Raw genomic sequence first — 17,640 nt, forward strand, 5'->3', positions numbered from 1 at the left:
CAGCCGCACCATGGAATCCTCAAATTCCTTACTCTGTTCCAAAGCAAAGGTGGGCGTGCTGTTGTTGCGTTCCCTTCCTGGAGCTTGCCGTCCCCCAATTGAATCGAAACTGAGCTCAATTGAGCCAAGACAAAAACCAGTAAAATCAAGCAAGGAGCGGACCGCGTCCGAGCTCTCATCCACCAAGTCACAGCATCTATGCTCAGAGTTCTGAGTTTCCTCCTCGACATACTGAACTCCGCTCCCCAACATTCCAACATACTTAACCCCACTGTCATTCCCTCGTAACTTGCCCGCATTGAATGCGCTCTGCAGATTTACCATCGCCACCAGCTCCCTCATTAAGGCGTTCCTTATGCCTCACCCGGCTTGCAGTCTCGGCGGCGAGGGGCATTGAAGGCTCCGGATCTTCACGTGGCAGCCCGTGCTGGGCATGTGGCTCACCATTAACCATTCCTTGTTTCTACAATTGAGAAAGACTCTCAAAATTCAAATGTCCATATCTTACATGCCATAGTCTGATAGGTGAAATACCTGTAGTCATTGCCCCTGCAAAATCAGAATGCCTTGGAATAACTGTCCCTTTCATCCGTAACAGTTTTCCATCTTCATAACCTGTCATAACTGTTCTCAAGTTATGTTTCACTGAATTAATCTTCACTAAACCATCTTCCATAATCACCTGATGTCCTACTTGTCGAATCGTGACTAAAGAGAGCAAATTTTTCTTGAAACTGGGTACATACCATACATTGGAAATCAATTTTTCTCCAATGTCAGGGAGAAAAACTTTTACGACTCCTTTTCCATAAGGAGTATGTTTTGTATCATCAGCAAGAAAAATTGAATTAAGTTGGCATTCTTGAAAATTCCAGAAAAAATCACGTCGACATGTCATGTGCTGAGTTGCCCCGAAATCCAAGATCCAGGCATCTTCATAGTCACTTCTAAGATGAGATGAAATTTGTGATGCTGGTGAGGAAGTAAAAACATATTCGAAGCTGTCTTCATCTTGATCATTTGCAAATTGTGCTGAATGCTGCTGAAACTTGGGAATTTTATTAAGTGAAGTTCGACAATCTTCAGCATAATGGCCAACTTTGTTACATCTTCAACACACAATTTGACTTAAGTCTCTTCCTCGTCCTGAAGATTGTCCTCTGCCTTTGTTTTGACCTCTATTTTCAGATTGTCCTCTACCTTGACTATTATATCCTTGTCCTTGAAAATTGCCTCTTCCTTGGTTGTTTCCTCTACCTTGAAAATTATTTCTTCCTCCTCTGTTAAAATTGTTGCCTCTGCTTTGGCTTCGACCTCGATTATGTGCTGCTTGATTCTGATTCCATCTGCCTCTTCCTCGAGAACTATCTGCGGACGACTTACTTGTGCTGGCTTCTGTGAGAAAAACATCTTCACCAACTTTCTTCTTCTTCCCAAAAGTTTTATCATGTTGACTTAACATTTCACAAAGTTCATCAAACTTTAGTTTTTCTAATTTCCCAGTTACTTGTAAAGTTTCTAAAAAAAGCGTATAGGAAGAAGGAAGCCCAGCAATTACAATTGTGACCATAAAGCTATCATCAATTGCGGGAAAACCAGCATTAATAATTTCCTGCTTAATATTCTTAAGTCTGGAGAGATATTCAAGAATATCACCATCTTCAGTTAATTTTTGTTGCAACAATTTTAACTGTAGATCAACCTTCTTTGATTATGGCCGAGTATCAAAGAGGTCTTTAAAAGTTTTCAAGGCAGTCCATGCATATGTGGCATTCTCTATATGTACATACATTTCATCATTCACAGACGATTTAATAAGAGCTAAGACTTTAGCATTCTTGATTTCCCATTTTGTCAGTGGATCTGCATCTGTGGGTTTATTCGGCTTAACATCTCCATCACATATTCCTTGCCATAATTCATTGTAAATGAGTGTGCTTTCAATAAGACGATGCCACGTTTTATAAGATTTGGTGTCCTCAAGTTTGTCGGAATCAGAAAATAATTTAATCAACTTAGACATTTTTAGCGATGAAGAGACGCACCAAGAAGCAGAACAGAAAGAACAAGATAGTCAACACAACACACCACGCAAAAAACACGATCTATCGGGGATTGGCCTTGACCCTCGAATAGTCGTCAAAACAGTAGAATATTGACTGAGCTTTGCACTTGGCTCTAGTCAATTTCTCAAATTTTACAAGGCAACTTTCAAAATTTGACTTTTTACAATGGTGTTTTTGCACAATCTCGTAAAAAAATTTACCCCCCCTCAGAGTAAAATTACTTTGAGTTACATTTATCTCCTTCGAAAAATTACAAAAAAAAAACTCATTATTGCTTCAAAACTTACAAATTTCTATTGCACCTTATTTCTCCACTAACAATAAATTCCCAAAATTACAAAGCATTAGATCTCTCCGCATTAATATTACAAAAACAAAATATTTATGATCCAAGCTGACAGGCTTCTTGTTGGCAAGTTGGCTCACGCTGGCTGCTTCACTGCCAAAAAACAAACAGCAAAAAATCGTTGCAGATACCCAATTGGACAGATCAACTTAAATTGCAATTCATAGAATCATATTGCAATGAGCTATTTATAAGCTCCATGTCCTAACTACCTCTAATTATGGATCACTTATTAAATAACAAGTGTCCATTTACAATAAATGCTATTCAAACCAACTAGCTAACTAATCTCCTATAAAAGAGCCTAAGATACGACACATTTGGAGAGTCATATCTAGTTACAACAATATGCTAATTCTAAAAATCTCCATTAAATAATTAAACATTCTAGAATAATAATTATTAATTTAATATCTTAAATTAATAATTATTTTATTCTAATTTTATAACCTATGATAAAATTGTATTTTTGGATCATCTAACAACTTATGTGGGAAGAATAAGTAGTTTCAAATTCTATCAAGTGTATTTTTGGATCATTAGAAACAATCCAATGCTTAAGTGGTAACTACTTAGGGTTTTTAGGCATGGGATGTAGATACCCTACTATCCCATCTAGGTCAAGGGGAGACATGGTGTAGTGGATCCAAGGTTTTATGTTAGTAATCATACTGAGTCTTTCAAAGACAACAACTTCAATGGAAGGTTTAGTTCTTCTTTGATAGGTAAGGACAGGATAAAGTCTTCAAACTTCGTGATTGCAGATACACAATTTTCCTCACAATCAATGAAGAGAACATACATCTATCATTGATGAAGATTGCAGATACACAATTTTCCTCTACATTCATCATGTTGAAGAGGTTGAGGGAGTCCAAGCTGTTCTTGGGGCCAGGTTATTTCATATTTTTTGTATGTATAGAGAAATATAGATCAAGCAACCTCAAAAAGAGTCAAGGACACAGTTTTAGATGGTGCTTCGAGGAAGAGGGGTGGATCTTACTATTAAGTTCATGGACCCGTATCATTGCTTTGTCACTATTTGCAAATACAAACTAACCCATCCTAACAGACTTTCGTTAAGCTTTAGATATGGGATTTTAAATATGGGAAAAAATCCCATGTGACAATTGCTAAAAAAAAAAAAAAAAAGAGAATATAAAAAAGTGAATGGGAAACATATGACAAATAAGGGGTCGTTAGGGGTCCTTATAACGAGGATTACCTCAAAAAATTCTTCATACTATCATTCTTTCCATGAATGTGAGAGGGCTTGAAGGTAGCCATAAAAATAAACAAGCCCTGCAATATTTGTTTTCATATATAAACCATGATATTGTAATCATACAAATCAAAATGCAGCACTAATCAAGTTGGCAGGTCTAAAAACCACTGACATTATTATAGCATCACCATAAAAACAATAAAGAAAGAAAAATACAATAGCAATGACGGCCTTGAACAAATATATTACAATCTATGGATGAAAATACCTCCACAGAAATGGAAATGGGCATTAATGCAAATCAATTTGTTGACTATTCTCCACCTATACTAGCTTCAATTATTTAAATCCGATTCATCCTCTCTAATCATAATGAAACAGATGTGTTGCTTATTATGGACAAGTTGTACTGCTATAGAGCTTCGTAGAGAACATATTTTAGGATTCACAACATCCAAATTATTCATGTACTCAGCTAAATTTTATGCATTCAATTGACCTTGAAATAATTTGAGTCTTCACCATCACTATGACGTACAAATTTTAATTTACAATATAAGTTCTGTACAGTTCAACAACAGATGGCAACAAGCCATTTATTTGCTTCATATACATCAACTCATGTGTGGGTATTAAACAATGGTCATTACTGAGAAAATTGTAACCAAAATTTACTTCCATTTCTCTGAGAAGCAACTGCTTATTTCCATTTCTCTGAGAAGCAACTGCTTAAAAATAAATTGTCCAAATTCTTCTTGATAAACACTTATTTTGTACCTCACCTATGCGAGGGAGCATTGACCCATCATGGACATCATATTTTGCTTAATAAAATATGCGTTACTCCCACAAAATGTGATTAGCCATTATTTCATTGAGCTTACACGACATACGAAAACTTTTTTTCAAATCAAACATACATCTGTAATACTTTCATTCATCCATTACTGAAAGTATGGAGTTCTCTAAACCTCGGGGTTCTCTTTGACCATCCCTTCCAGTGTTCAACTTTTTTCTGATTACTCCGACCAGAGCTGTTGGGCGCGGGAACAAAGCAGGAAGTGGAAATGAGACACCAAAAGCAAAATGTTAAAGAAGCATTTTTATTATAATATATATTTTTATATATTTTGCTGTTTAAAATTTTGAAAAATGCATGCAGAATTGTGAATTAGTTGCGAAAATTATGAAAACAAAGCTCTTGTCACCAAATGCTCAACCATAACATCAACCTTCAAGTTTTAACAGAAAATATTTTGTCATTATCAAATTGTAAGAGACAACACCAACCATGAAATGAAAACAGGGCATCATAACCAAATAGTAGTAATATACAATTGACAGTTTAAATTTCAATCGGCAGTTCAAATAGGCCATCATAAAAACAGATAATTCAAAGTTTTTGAATTTAGATTCAAAACCAAAAACCACAAATATTTAGTTGCGAAAATTATGAAAACAAAGGTCTTGTCATCAAATGCTCAACCATAACATCAACCTTCAAGTTTCAACAGAAAATATTGTCATTATCAAGTTGTAAGAGACAACACCAACCATGAAATGAAAACAGCGCATCATAACCAAATAGTAGTAATATGCAATTGACAGTTTAAATTTCAATCGGCAGTTCAAATAGGCCATCATAAAAACAGATAATTCGAAGTTTTTGAATTTAGATTCAAAACCAAAAACCACAAATATTTATACGATCTACTAGGCTTTCTTAAGCATTCTTGTCACAAGCACTTCCTTCTCATGTGAGATCTAGTAGCACCAGCAATCACTTTAGGAGCATGGGGGATTGTTTAGAGAGAGCACCGCCCTCCATAGTGAGCTTCAGGTGTGGGAACCTTAGTGGCACTGAAGCTTTTCCTCACCTACGCTTAAGACAAGGATAACCTTATTTCTTAATTCTGTAGAAGATGCTCAAGGTTCAAACCATCTTATCTGCTTAAACAGGCAATCTATACTCTAGAATGTTTGTAATCTGTACAAATCTATATTGAAATGATCACAAATTTGACTGGGTAATTCACAAAATGAAGGAACCATCATTAATAATCAATAAATTGCCCATAAATTGTTTAAATACTGAAGAATAGAACAGAAACTAGAAAATCTTCTCCTAATTCTCTAAAATCTAGGAATGCATAAAATTTGGCCATACTCGTCTAAAACAGCCTGAGTATTACGGCACTGCAACGCAAAAGAACTATATCACAATTCCCAATTTACAAAATACATAATAAGAGATATGAATTAAAGAAGTTGACCATGGCCATAACATTTTCAGAGAAAGGAAAACATAAATAAAGTAAAAGCACACGACCTGGGACTAAAATTGACAACATAATAATGGCAAACATTAACCACTGTGCAGTCTCTTTGTTAAAAGAAAGAGACTCTGAAAGCAACCTTTTTCCAAAGGTAACACCAGAGTCTTGGTGGTTAAGGCTAGTCAAAATCCATATAAGAGAACAAATGTTCCCACTTAAGGATATGAAAACGAACTCATTCTGCACATCAAGGCATCCACCCTGACATTATGATGACGGCTTCAATTTTTTTTAAACCTTCCCTTGTTCCAACCAGTGCTATCAGGACTGGATGGAACCTGTCTGAACCGGCCTTTAACATTACCATGAAATGACTTAGTTTCATATTTCACTCAAAACCCAGCAGACTTTTGGTTCCAGCTGCAATATCCTCACTCTACAGCATTGTGCTTATCTACCACTCCTCCCAGCATTATCTCTTCCTCTCCTACAACCCCTATCTCAGGAAGTCAATGTCCCCCAAATCTAAGTTGCATGAAACATGGAAACAGGTAGGATTTTTTAAAACAGGTAAGTCGGGGGAAAAGGTATGAATTCTGAAACAGAGGCATTGAAATGTGACCCCCAAAAAAATTGGAAATCTGAAAACATGGTTTCAAGACAAAAAAACAGCAAATTGGGTCTAGACTCTAGCCTGGGCACTTAGGGAGTGTCACCCTCCCTATCCAGATTAGATTCCTGCGAGTGACATTTTCAGCTCTTGATGACAATATTGTTGACAGTTTCAAGCTTCTACAGAAGCCAGTTGATGCAGGGTACCATCCTCAGAATGGGAAGTGCCTAATGGGTCACCACAGGAAATGTACTATGAAATATAAATATTTCAAAAAAAACACATCTTGAAAAATGGAATAAAATTATTTAAAAAAAATGAAATAAGAGACGTGAATTATTGTGGGTTCTTGGAGAATCATTTAAGCCAGTTATTGGAGAACTATTCAAGGCAGTTCATGCCAAAACGTGCACTTCAAAAGTGGAGACACACCCAGAGCCACAATGAAGAGATAGTGGGGTGTTGAAACCATTCCACCTCTCAACAATAATGGACCTTGCAAGCTCCAAAAAATAAGCATCAACCAAAAAGGGAGCCTCTCATGAATTATTTCCACAAATTTCTCAACCATGGCAATGCATGCCATAGTAAATACTAAATTTCTTCCCAGAATGCTTTGTTTGTGCCTAACTGTTGGAGAAACTCAAAAGCAAGTAATGTGAAATTGAAGAATACTTTGTTCCCCTCTAAATTTGTTGGCCCCACCAACTGCTGATCACCACCACCATACTCATTGAAGTTGATTTGACCTCAACAAGGCAATGCAACATGAGCATTTCATAAGGTCGTTTGCCCTTCATGAGTTACATAGGAAACACATGAAATAATTAAATCCCTTCTTTGTATAGGAGAGTAAGGTCCAGGATGTAATGAATTAAATAAAATACTCACCTCTTGATATAAGCCCACCCACACAATTTGGGTAGGTGGCATATCAATAGGCAACCCTAATGTAATGAACCAAGCAAAGGGTTTCAATAGATTATCCTCCCAACCTAGATTCAATTCTCATAGGTAACATGTTCAGCCTTGTTGTAACAATTGTAGGCCATATGTTAACAAAGCTTCAAGCTTCCACATAATTTGATTTACCCTAGCTACCATTCCAAAAGAGAACCTGGCCAACTAAAGACCTGGCCAAAATAAACCCATGTTTCAGATAACAAATAAATTTTGCTCAAGACTTAATTCCAACTTCCCAATGAAAAATCCTAACATGAACCTTTCGTTAATACTTACATTGGATTTAAGCATGCCTAAACATTCAAACAACATTTTCGAAGTGCTTTAGCCTTCATAATGCATCATGTTGTCATGATCGACCATTAGAAACATGTTCAAATTTTTACCCCTATTTGGAAAAATTCCACGTGCATTGAAAAAATAAGAGCCTTTGGTTGTATCCTATGGTGCCATCTAGAGGGAAAGGCACTATCCTTATTGCATTAAAGTAATAGTTAAAGCAAAGCATTTTGTCACAAAAATAAATAAAATCAAAAAAGATAAGAGAATAAAAATAGTGGGTCAAATCACTTGCGATGGCATATTATAGTCCATGAAAAAGAAAGCCACTAATCAGATTGAGATTGCAGCTTTGCAACAGTTTTTTGCAATCCAAAATGTATAACAAAAAAAGACAACACAAATATAACGGTAGAGCCGTAATTTAACTCCTTCCACAGCAGATATGTAGGAGTCAGACAGTTCATAAAAGGAAAAAGTACAGATGTCTAACATCTAAATCCCTAGGAAAAGAATACTACACAAGTAAAATAGTTAAAATTGTTGCTAGCTGCTGTCAATTCCATCTTCAACCAGGAGCAACCATCATCAAAGCTTGTGAAACCCAAAATCCCGCAGAAGTCCTTAAAACCATTGCCACCAATCTCATCCTTGATCATCATACACAGTTCTTAGTTCTCCACTCTCATTGTAAAGATATCATGTATCTGCCAGCCAATTCGATCACATTCTTGTCAAATACGGATAATGTTTTGTTCATTCCTTTATAGGAATAAACAATAAAAAGCACTGTTGTTTCCAGGAATAACATTTAAAACAAATACGAAGATTGTACCAGCTGGGAAATTTTCTACACATACCAATTTATATTAAAAAACAGGCATAGTGAGAAGCAAAACCCAATACTGTGCTTCTCAAGAAGAAAAAAATTGATTAATTCAAAAACTCAGTAGAATAAAAAAACAAGCATGAATGTCAAGCAGCCAAAGCCTACAGGGTATTGAATAGACAGCAATGGGGTATACTGTTAAGACACTCCGTGATGTGAAGGTTACCGGTTGAAAACTCCCTGGGCAAAAATCCAGTGATATTAAGGGCTAGTGTGGCCCAGGCCAGGTGCGATCCTCAGGTGCTTTTTGACAACTTAGATGCCCCAGGGTTGCATTTTCTTGAACCAAAGCATGCAGTCATCTCAAGGCCCAAACCACTTAGCAAACAAAAAATAAAACAATCAAGCAGCCAAAACATGTATTGGATTTTGGATATGCAGAGACAAACTGAAATCTTTTGAAACACAACAAATGCATCCCAACATATATCATCTTCTTGTTAAACAATCATCTGCTTCTGGGACACTTTCCACTCATAATAATTCAAAATCATGCCAGCAAACGAGACAGACTCCAAGCCTATCACACCAAGAATAAACCTCCTTGTAGTCACCAAACTTGTCCAACACTATGGTTTTGATTTTAAGTCAATGTTAAGATACAGCCAAACTAATAAAACATGCAGGAAAATACATCTAAAGTTGAAGTAAAACAGTCAATTGAAAAACTCTAGCATACGCCACAAGAACTCTACGATAAAAGAAGATGAGATGGCAATCAGCATTGGCTCAAATAGAATCCACAGTCAGATGAGCTCCAGCTGGCAGCAAAGAACAGAAACAGATATGCAAAAATCCTGATCTCGTTAAGGATGCATAAGTAAGAACAATATTGACATGAAAATAACAAAGCCACAAGATAAAGACACAACCTAACACTAAAATGGACTACGAATTCAATCAGAGTTTTCTCCACTTCTTGCAAACACCCTTTTACCTAACCACTCTCATACAATTCAATATTTTTTGGAGTGCTTATTTGCACATAGCTAAACTACAACTGTTAATTTAATAGTAAAAACAGTTAAGATGACAGGTTCTGAAAATGTAACACATACTAAAATGTACCCTGTAAACCAAGTGCCCTTTCTGCCCATGACATCTTGCCTACAATTGGCCTCACATCTAGTAACCGTACACCACAATTATAACACAGATATGATTTGGCCAACCTGACTTTAACTCCATACTGAATACCAACCAGTATCCTCAATTACCACAATGACTAGATTAAGCCTAAGGTATTTGATTATTCAAAAGGGTTTCTTTTAAAAAGGAGTAACAATAAACTAAAAACAAGAGAGAAAATGCTAGAAAAAGGTTGTTTTGCCAAACTTGCTCCGAACTTATTCTCATCAATTGCCAGAGAAAGAAGTTACAAGAAACATAACAAGGGACATCCAAATCAAAAGGCTCAAAGATTCATAAGTGGTTTTTGACATATAGTGCAAGACAAAATATCAAAACAACATTTCAAATATATATTTAAAGACAATTGAAAATGAACTAAAACAAACGGGAGAAGAGGAATAAGAATGAGCACAAACCTAGGATGTGTAGAAAGAACGCATGCCAGGGAGTCCCGATGATGGAGATGTCCCTGGGAGTTGACTTTGATGAGATGTAAGGGGGTAATGACTTGCTCCATCATATGCAGCAGTTTGGGCAACAGATGAACTTGAAGAAATCCCATAGTGAGATGTTGCACCTCCAAAACTGTTATATGAGTGACTTCCATATCCAGAGGATCCATATGGACCAAGACCGTAACTGCCTGCACCTAGTGATGCCCGACCAGAAGTTGTTCCTTGGAGAAGAAGTTGGCGGCCCAAGTCCAACTGTGTTGAAGAGTTTAATGAACTATAAGGAAGGTTTGTTGCAGCAGGGTCTCTAGACAAACTTGGCAGTGCTGCATCACTTAATCCATATGGATTTAGACCGGTAACTGGTACTGATGTTGGATTCACGGTATTCCGATGACCAATAAGTGGTGGGTTGACTGGCCCATGACCCAGTCCACCATATTGTGAAACGTGATTTACATCACCTTTATCCTTCAAATCAGGAACAACTTGGCCCTGGTTTGCTGCAACTTTCTGCTTTTGTCCTTCAAATGCTAATTTACAAAAAAGTTGATGCCCATCTATTGATTTAACAGGATCTTCCAGGGCTCGATTTGTTGCTTCAATTGTTTTGTAAAGAATAAGGGAGTATCCTTTGGACTTACCAGTTTGTCTGTCAAAACCACCAGGGCCTTCTTCAATGTCTCCATAACGAGAGAAAAAATTAGTCATTCTAGCAGGTTGCATGTCTTCAGGAACATTACCCACATAGACCCTCCTTAAGTTAGGATCTGTTGTAGCTGGTTGAAAGGGATTAGCTGGCTGTATGGGCTGTACAGGTACCATGGATGGAAGAAGGTGTTGTTGGAGTTGAAAGGGATTAACTGGCTGTATGGGCTGTTGAAGGAGTTGGTTCAGCTGCGATTGATGCTGCCCAGCAGCAGCCAGATTACAGACAACCATTCTACCATCAATCATCTTGATGGGTTCTTCCAACGCACTCAAGGCACAATCAGCATGTTTATATGTGATAAATCCATATCCCTTGTTCTTACCAGTGGTCTTGTCAGTGACGACAACTGCATCTACAATTTCTCCATGCTCGGCAAAGACTGATTTGAATGACTCTAAGGTAGTTTCATACCCAATCCCTCTAACAAAGAGCTTCTTTAAAGTCAAATCCAGATCCGTAATTTTTCTTACTTGATCAAGAATATCAGAATGATTAGTGATCGCTGGTTTTAGAATATCGAAAAGCTGCTCTTTAGTTAAATGGCCCAACAGCTTGGCAGCAACTTCTTCTGTGATTTTTGGAGTGTTTGAATCCTCCAATTTTCGCTTCTTCCCTTCGTTTCCATCCTTTCCTTCCATTTCTGCACAAGAAAAAACAAACAGAAGCCTTCATTCAGTAAATATAGCCTGGTAGTTCTGACACACAAAACAAAGACCTGGGAAATTTCATAACTGAGCCGTTCAACCGCAGACAAGAAATCTTAAAAACCCAACAACCTAAACCATTTACCTCATTGAATTTGATTATGATTCTGCTAAAGAGATACTGTAGACCAGGTAGGTGTAAAAAGGCATTAAAAGGAAGAAAACAAACAGACATTCAACCCTAAATAGTTTTCGGCTTAATTAGAAACATATCGAACCATGCAAACGATTGCAGATTTTGTCCATAAATAATAAAATAAAATAAGAAAATAGATCCAGATAACTCAAAGAAAGGACAGCATTTTGTACAGAAAAAAATATTGACAATAAGAGCACCCTCCGTGAACGACTGGACAGAAATTCCAGCTCACATAGTTTAAAGTTTCGCTATAATAGCACAGGTCTGACTACAAAGTTCCACAAAAAAAAAAAAAAAAAAAAAAACCAAGCAGAAAATTGCCCATAATAACTGAACAAAAAATCTTCCCTCAAAATAATCCAATACATCATTTTCTAAAACAGTGAAACTCATTAGAAAAAATTTCATTCGAAACCCAGTTTATTGGAAAGCTTAACGACTAGAATCAAGAACAAATTATAGGCATAGGTTCAGTATATTGTTTTCACATCGAACCACTGACCTCGTATATATTTCCAGTGCCAATGTCAATCTTCAGTTAAATAAAAAAGCCCAGCAGGGTTTCCTTGCTTTAAGAAAACAATAATACAGTACAGACTTAGGTGCAAAATGCTTACCTCGCACAAAAAATGGGTGGGCGCACAGAACAGAGCAAGAAATTTGCCGGAACAAGCAGCGAATATGCTGCCCTGAAATCGCCAATCGATAAACCACTGGAAGAGGTCGATAAACCACTGGAAGAGGAGGAAAAAAAGAAATAAATAGAGGGCCTTAAAAAGAAAGTCTGATGTAACCAATTCTTTCAATTATTCTCCTCAACCCTAATCTCACGAGCGCGTAAAATTTTATGTCAGGCGTCAAGTTCACGTTGTGATTGAGCACCTAATGCTCCAAGAAATACGAGCATTTATAGATCATTTTAGAAACAAGGCCGACCTCACATTAGGTTAAAACTCGTGGCCAGGGAAATATAAAATGTATTTTTATTTAACACTTCAATATTTTTCCATTGGTTTTCTAAATTTTTGGAATTGCAAATAGAGTTGGACTTCAATGATAAATATATAAAGTAATGTTTTTGGATGTGTGTATTTGGTAAGTAAAGTTTTTGGATGTGTGTATTTGGTGTATAATGCATATTTTTAGTTGAGCATTGTTATATGGTTTTTTAAATTTTTGGAATGGCAAATAGAGTTGCACTTCAATGATAAATATAGAAAGTTTAGATTCGTATTGTGTAGAAATATCTAATATATAAAGTAAAGTTCTTAGATGTGTGTATTTAGTGTATAATGTATATTTTTAGTTGAGTATTGTTATATGGTCGGGAATGTTTAATATGATTTTGGTTAGAGGCATAGAGTGTGTGGGTATAAGGAAAATTGATTGTATCTATTATAATAATTTAGCATTTTTATATAATGTAAAGTTTTAAGTATTAAGGGGCTAGTTTTATGTATTTAGGAAAATTATTTATAGTAACCACAATAATTTTTCCACACACTTTTACCTGAATTTTGTCCACGTAAAGCAAGACATCCCTAAATATAAGGTTATTAAAGTTATTAAGTGGAGGCACGAGTTGAATTTTGAAGAGTGAGCCTTAACAAAATGGGCGGTAGTAGCATAATGAAATAGTGAGTTGTATGACAAGGGAAAGATGAAGAAAAATTGCAAGACTAGTGCCTACCAAATCTAGGGCAAATAGAGTCAAGGATATCACTCTAAAAAGGGTTGTTTGGTGAATGGTTAAGGAGGAGAGTTTTGCAAATAACATGCCAAAATCAACCTTGATAATGTTAAAAATAGTTATGGTAGTGAGTCTTGGAGAATCGTATATTAATTATAACAATAACTTGTTTGATAGTGAGGAATTAATATAGATAGTGTCGAGGTGGATTGACAATATGGTTGGAAGGTAGGTTTTGCACTCTCTCCACCCAATTTCAAATCCCCAATGAGACTTTGGCCCATTGTGATAAAGCTAGAAGGGTAGATGCCCCTCAAATAGAGGTGCACTCCAATGTGCCTTGAGACACCTTTGCCCTTACTAAGCCACAAGTTATTGGCATACATGGCTTGTGGGTTGTTGAATATACTCTTAAGTTATATTGCAGCCAGTTGGTTTAATCTCAAGCCTAACCTATGCCACTTTAATGAGTTACCAATTTCCATGGTTTAAAAAAAGGAATTAATATATGCAAATATATAACAATAAAAAATAAAATTAGAAGGAGAATCCCCAGACATTACTCCCATTCAAATGATAAATGCCCCATTACAAAGCCTTCACAACACATTCTTTGCAAGAGATTCCTACAACTATCCAACAACATTAAATGCATGCAAAAATTAAGCCTCACATATGATTGAATGATACCTCCAATCTTTTGTTCAGAATGAAAATTCAAATAAAATGTAGCCCAAGGGGAGAGCTCCTTCATCCACAAGTTCTCCACCTTTATAATGGTGAGGGAGATCACCTTATAAAGTGAATCTCTTCTCTTATACAACAAAATGTTATCTTTTAACTAACTCCATGACAAGTCAAACAAATATTATAGTGATGGAATAATTAGATCCCTCCTAAATTTGTGGTGGACCACATTACAACATGTGGAAACTAGCCCTTCCTAACAATTAGCTTCCATCCAAAAACAGTAGTAATATGCCCCAAATAATGCTCTTTTAGGGGATGCACCACCAAAAATAGGCATCAAACCAAGTCAAATATATGTGTCCACATAGAATGCACCCTCTAAAACTATGCATGCATGCAACCACTCTACATCTGTGAATTCCAAGGTAATCAACACCATAGATTTTTTTTTATCAGGAAAATTGATAAACTTGTCACCTGTCACCGAGGAGACATGGGAACAAGTCAATGGAATTGCCATTATACTCTTGAGCCTAGCGCAAATGCCCGCAAGCCTCGCTAGATAGGTAAATCGAATTTTGAACCCAGTTGGGGCCCCTATATTGGTTGGAAAATGCCTTACAGTGCAGGACATCCATCATCCCTATGGACTAACTCCATAGATAAATGTGCAAGATTCCAAGTAAATAGAGCACTCCATGAGAATAGAATTGCTCAAAATCCTAAAATGGCAAGTGGTTCATCTCCCCAAAGAAAATCCAAAGAGATGAGGATGAATTAGGGTTTTTACCATGCCAAAACCCCATGAGATTATGTGTGTGTGTGTCCAAGAATAGTAAGAAATGTCTCCACAAGTGTGCCCTCCTAGAATATCTAAAAATAGCAAGAAGAGATCCTCCACAAGTTCACCCTACAAGAATAATCTCCCAAAAATAGGAAGAAGACTAAGTACATGAGCATGTTAAGTCACATGTGTGGACCTCCTCATGTGCCACAAGCCTTCCAATAACAACCTCCATAACCACCCCAAATTAGATAATAATAATAACAATCTAACTTTAAGGTCACATACAAACCAAAAACCAAATTAGTGTATGAGACCCCCTTATTCGTGGGACAAAGGACTCCCTTCTGCACAATGATTTGATTGTTAATATATATGAAGGTGCAGTCTTAGGGTGGAGGCTAGAGTGGTTGAGAGAACAATTTGCTCTCTAATCCACATGGGTTCAATTCTAAGGGACATGTTTGGCCTATTGTGATAATGCTCAAAGAGTAGGCGCCCCCACCCACATGACGTCTAGACTCTTGCTAAGTCATAGGTTTATTGGCATATATGGCTTACACGTTGTTAGATATACTCTTGGTGGTATAGTGGCAGGCGAAAGACGTTGTTTGATGTACTCTTGCTGGTATAGTGGCAGGCAAAAGATTTGATCTTGGGCCTCTCCCATATTACTCCAACGTGTTATTGAATCACCATAGTTAAATTATAAAAATTAAAATATATGAAGGTGTACATACTCTACCCACTACAAATTACTACATGGAGCAGATTTTGAAACTCATGCCCAAAAGTTATATTGGCCAAACGAGTTATTTGGTTAGCAACTAAATGTGGGTTCAAACATATGCGACCCTTGTCGAAGTGCACAATATGGTAACTAATCAAATCATATGGATCTTCGAATCTAACGCAAGAGAAAAAGGTAATTGGGTCTCTAAGACTCTAGATTGAAGATTATTGAAGTAGACATATGGATCTGTAGATTCTAGATTTTACCATTTGGTTTTAGGATTTGTGCCAAGGGAAAAAGGAGATTCCAGGATTTTCTATTTATTAAGAAATTTGGAAATTACAAAGGAAATTGACAATTAAGTTTGGAATGCTATTGTAGACGTAAAAGCACAAATAAGTCATCCATGAAGAGGAGAGATAACAGATCTCTTTGAGGAGAAATTATTCAAAGCACTGATCTAGGAATAAAATTACCTCTATATGCATCAATTTGGTATCAAAGCATAATTTTTCTCTCAAAAATGGCTGAAAGAAATAAAGGAACAACTTGAGGAGGAAGCAGAAGAAGGTCTGTGGTGAATGCAACCTTGCCAATATAAATGAGGAGCTAGAAATTGCCTAGAAAAGAGGAGCTGATATGGGAGATGTCACTGGAGCAGAAGAAGAATCTTCTTGTGAAGAAGAATCTTCTTGTGAAGAAGAAGGTGAAGAATCAACAGAAAATGCTAAGGACGATAAATGAGTGTCAAACCAAAAATGGAGGTGCTTGTATATGAAGGTAATTTAAATGTTGATGAATTAATGGATTGGATCAATGCCATAGATAAATATTTTGATTATGAATATGTTGATGAAGAAAAAAGAGTGAAGTATGTAATGACAAGATTGAAAGGTCACACAACTCTATGGTGGGAGGAATTGCAAGCCAACAAAAAGAGGAAGGGCAAGTCCAAGATCAAGAGTTGGGACTGAATGGTGGTTAAGTTAAAAGGTAAGGTCATTCTTAATGATTACTAATTAAATATTTTCAAGCAATTGTAAAATCTTAGACAAAAATTTATGTCAATAAAGGAATATGTTGGAGAATGTTATAAATTAAACATTAGATTTCGTCATATTGAAGAGGATGTCGAAAAGGTTGTTAGGTACATCAATGGTTTAAGGTGTGAAATTTAGATGAGATTAGTATCTTACCCCTGGGTATGTTAAATTGGAATCTCAATAGAAAATTCCAATCATGGGACTAGATTCCTCTTTTTGAGAGGACCAATTTTGACTTTTGAAGCACTTGATTTGGACAAGGGAAAATTTATTTTTTAATCAAAGCTCACATGTGCAGAAAAGGATAGGTCGGCTTAAAAGAGAATTTGGACACCCATGAATGGCTATAAATACAATTCAAGTGACCCTCATTTGGATCATCATCACGATCATTCTTCTTTATTTGGTTTGGCTTGCACAGGTCTTAGGTGGTTTGCGAATGTTCACTCGCACAGGTTCAAAATTGCAGGGTCCGAATGATATGAATGGGAAAATTAGTTTTGTGGTGCTAAATTCCTCTTCAGAATATGTAAAAATGCTTAAGGATTCATGAGGTTAATTGAAAGTTTTAACATGAGTTTTTGAATGTTTTTATGTAAATTTCATGTACAAATTAACATAAACTAATGACTGAACAACGACATATAACAGACATGAACATCACCAAAACAATATCACAATAGCACATGATGAAGGAGTTCACCCCACTTGGGCTACATCTCCTTGGTCTATCTTCCAATGGCTTTGCCCTCTCTATTATGCTCAAAAGTGTGAATACATCAGTTTACAATGCTCAATCAGCTCTGAAATCTATTCCAATGGCTCCAGAATGCCCAAAAATGTATGTCTAACATCTTTTTGCTCCTGATTTGGTCAAAAACTGAAGAAGTTATGGCTTCCCCAAG

General features: G+C 36.4%; 1 protein-coding gene across 5 annotated transcripts; it reads right to left on the minus strand.

The window, feature by feature from the left end:
• Positions 1-4,105: 4,105 nt before the first annotated feature.
• LOC149145286 (UBP1-associated protein 2C-like) lies at positions 4,106-12,681 on the minus strand. 5 transcript variants are annotated; one of them, XM_089448592.1, is made up of 4 exons: positions 12,627-12,681; positions 12,413-12,508; positions 10,205-11,592; positions 8,044-8,475 (listed from the first exon to the last, which is right to left on the minus strand). In XM_089448592.1, the coding sequence occupies exon 3, from the start codon at positions 11,588-11,590 to the stop codon at positions 10,205-10,207; it is 1,386 nt and encodes a 461-aa protein (XP_089304718.1). In that variant the 5' UTR covers positions 11,591-11,592; positions 12,413-12,508; positions 12,627-12,681; the 3' UTR covers positions 8,044-8,475. The 5 variants fall into 5 exon arrangements, with proteins under 5 accessions (XP_089304719.1, XP_089304720.1, XP_089304721.1 ...); XM_089448593.1 differs by lacking the exons at positions 8,044-8,475; positions 12,627-12,681 and adding an exon at positions 4,106-4,671 and having other exon boundaries at positions 12,413-12,562; XM_089448594.1 differs by lacking the exons at positions 8,044-8,475; positions 12,627-12,681 and adding an exon at positions 4,616-5,514 and having other exon boundaries at positions 12,413-12,562.
• Positions 12,682-17,640: the final 4,959 nt, after the last annotated feature.

Source organism: Pinus tabuliformis, chromosome X (genome assembly GCF_031772625.1).
Source record: "Pinus tabuliformis cultivar Carrire ecotype Pingquan chromosome X, CPIR1, whole genome shotgun sequence".
Taxonomy (NCBI): Eukaryota; Viridiplantae; Streptophyta; class Pinopsida; order Pinales; family Pinaceae; genus Pinus; species Pinus tabuliformis.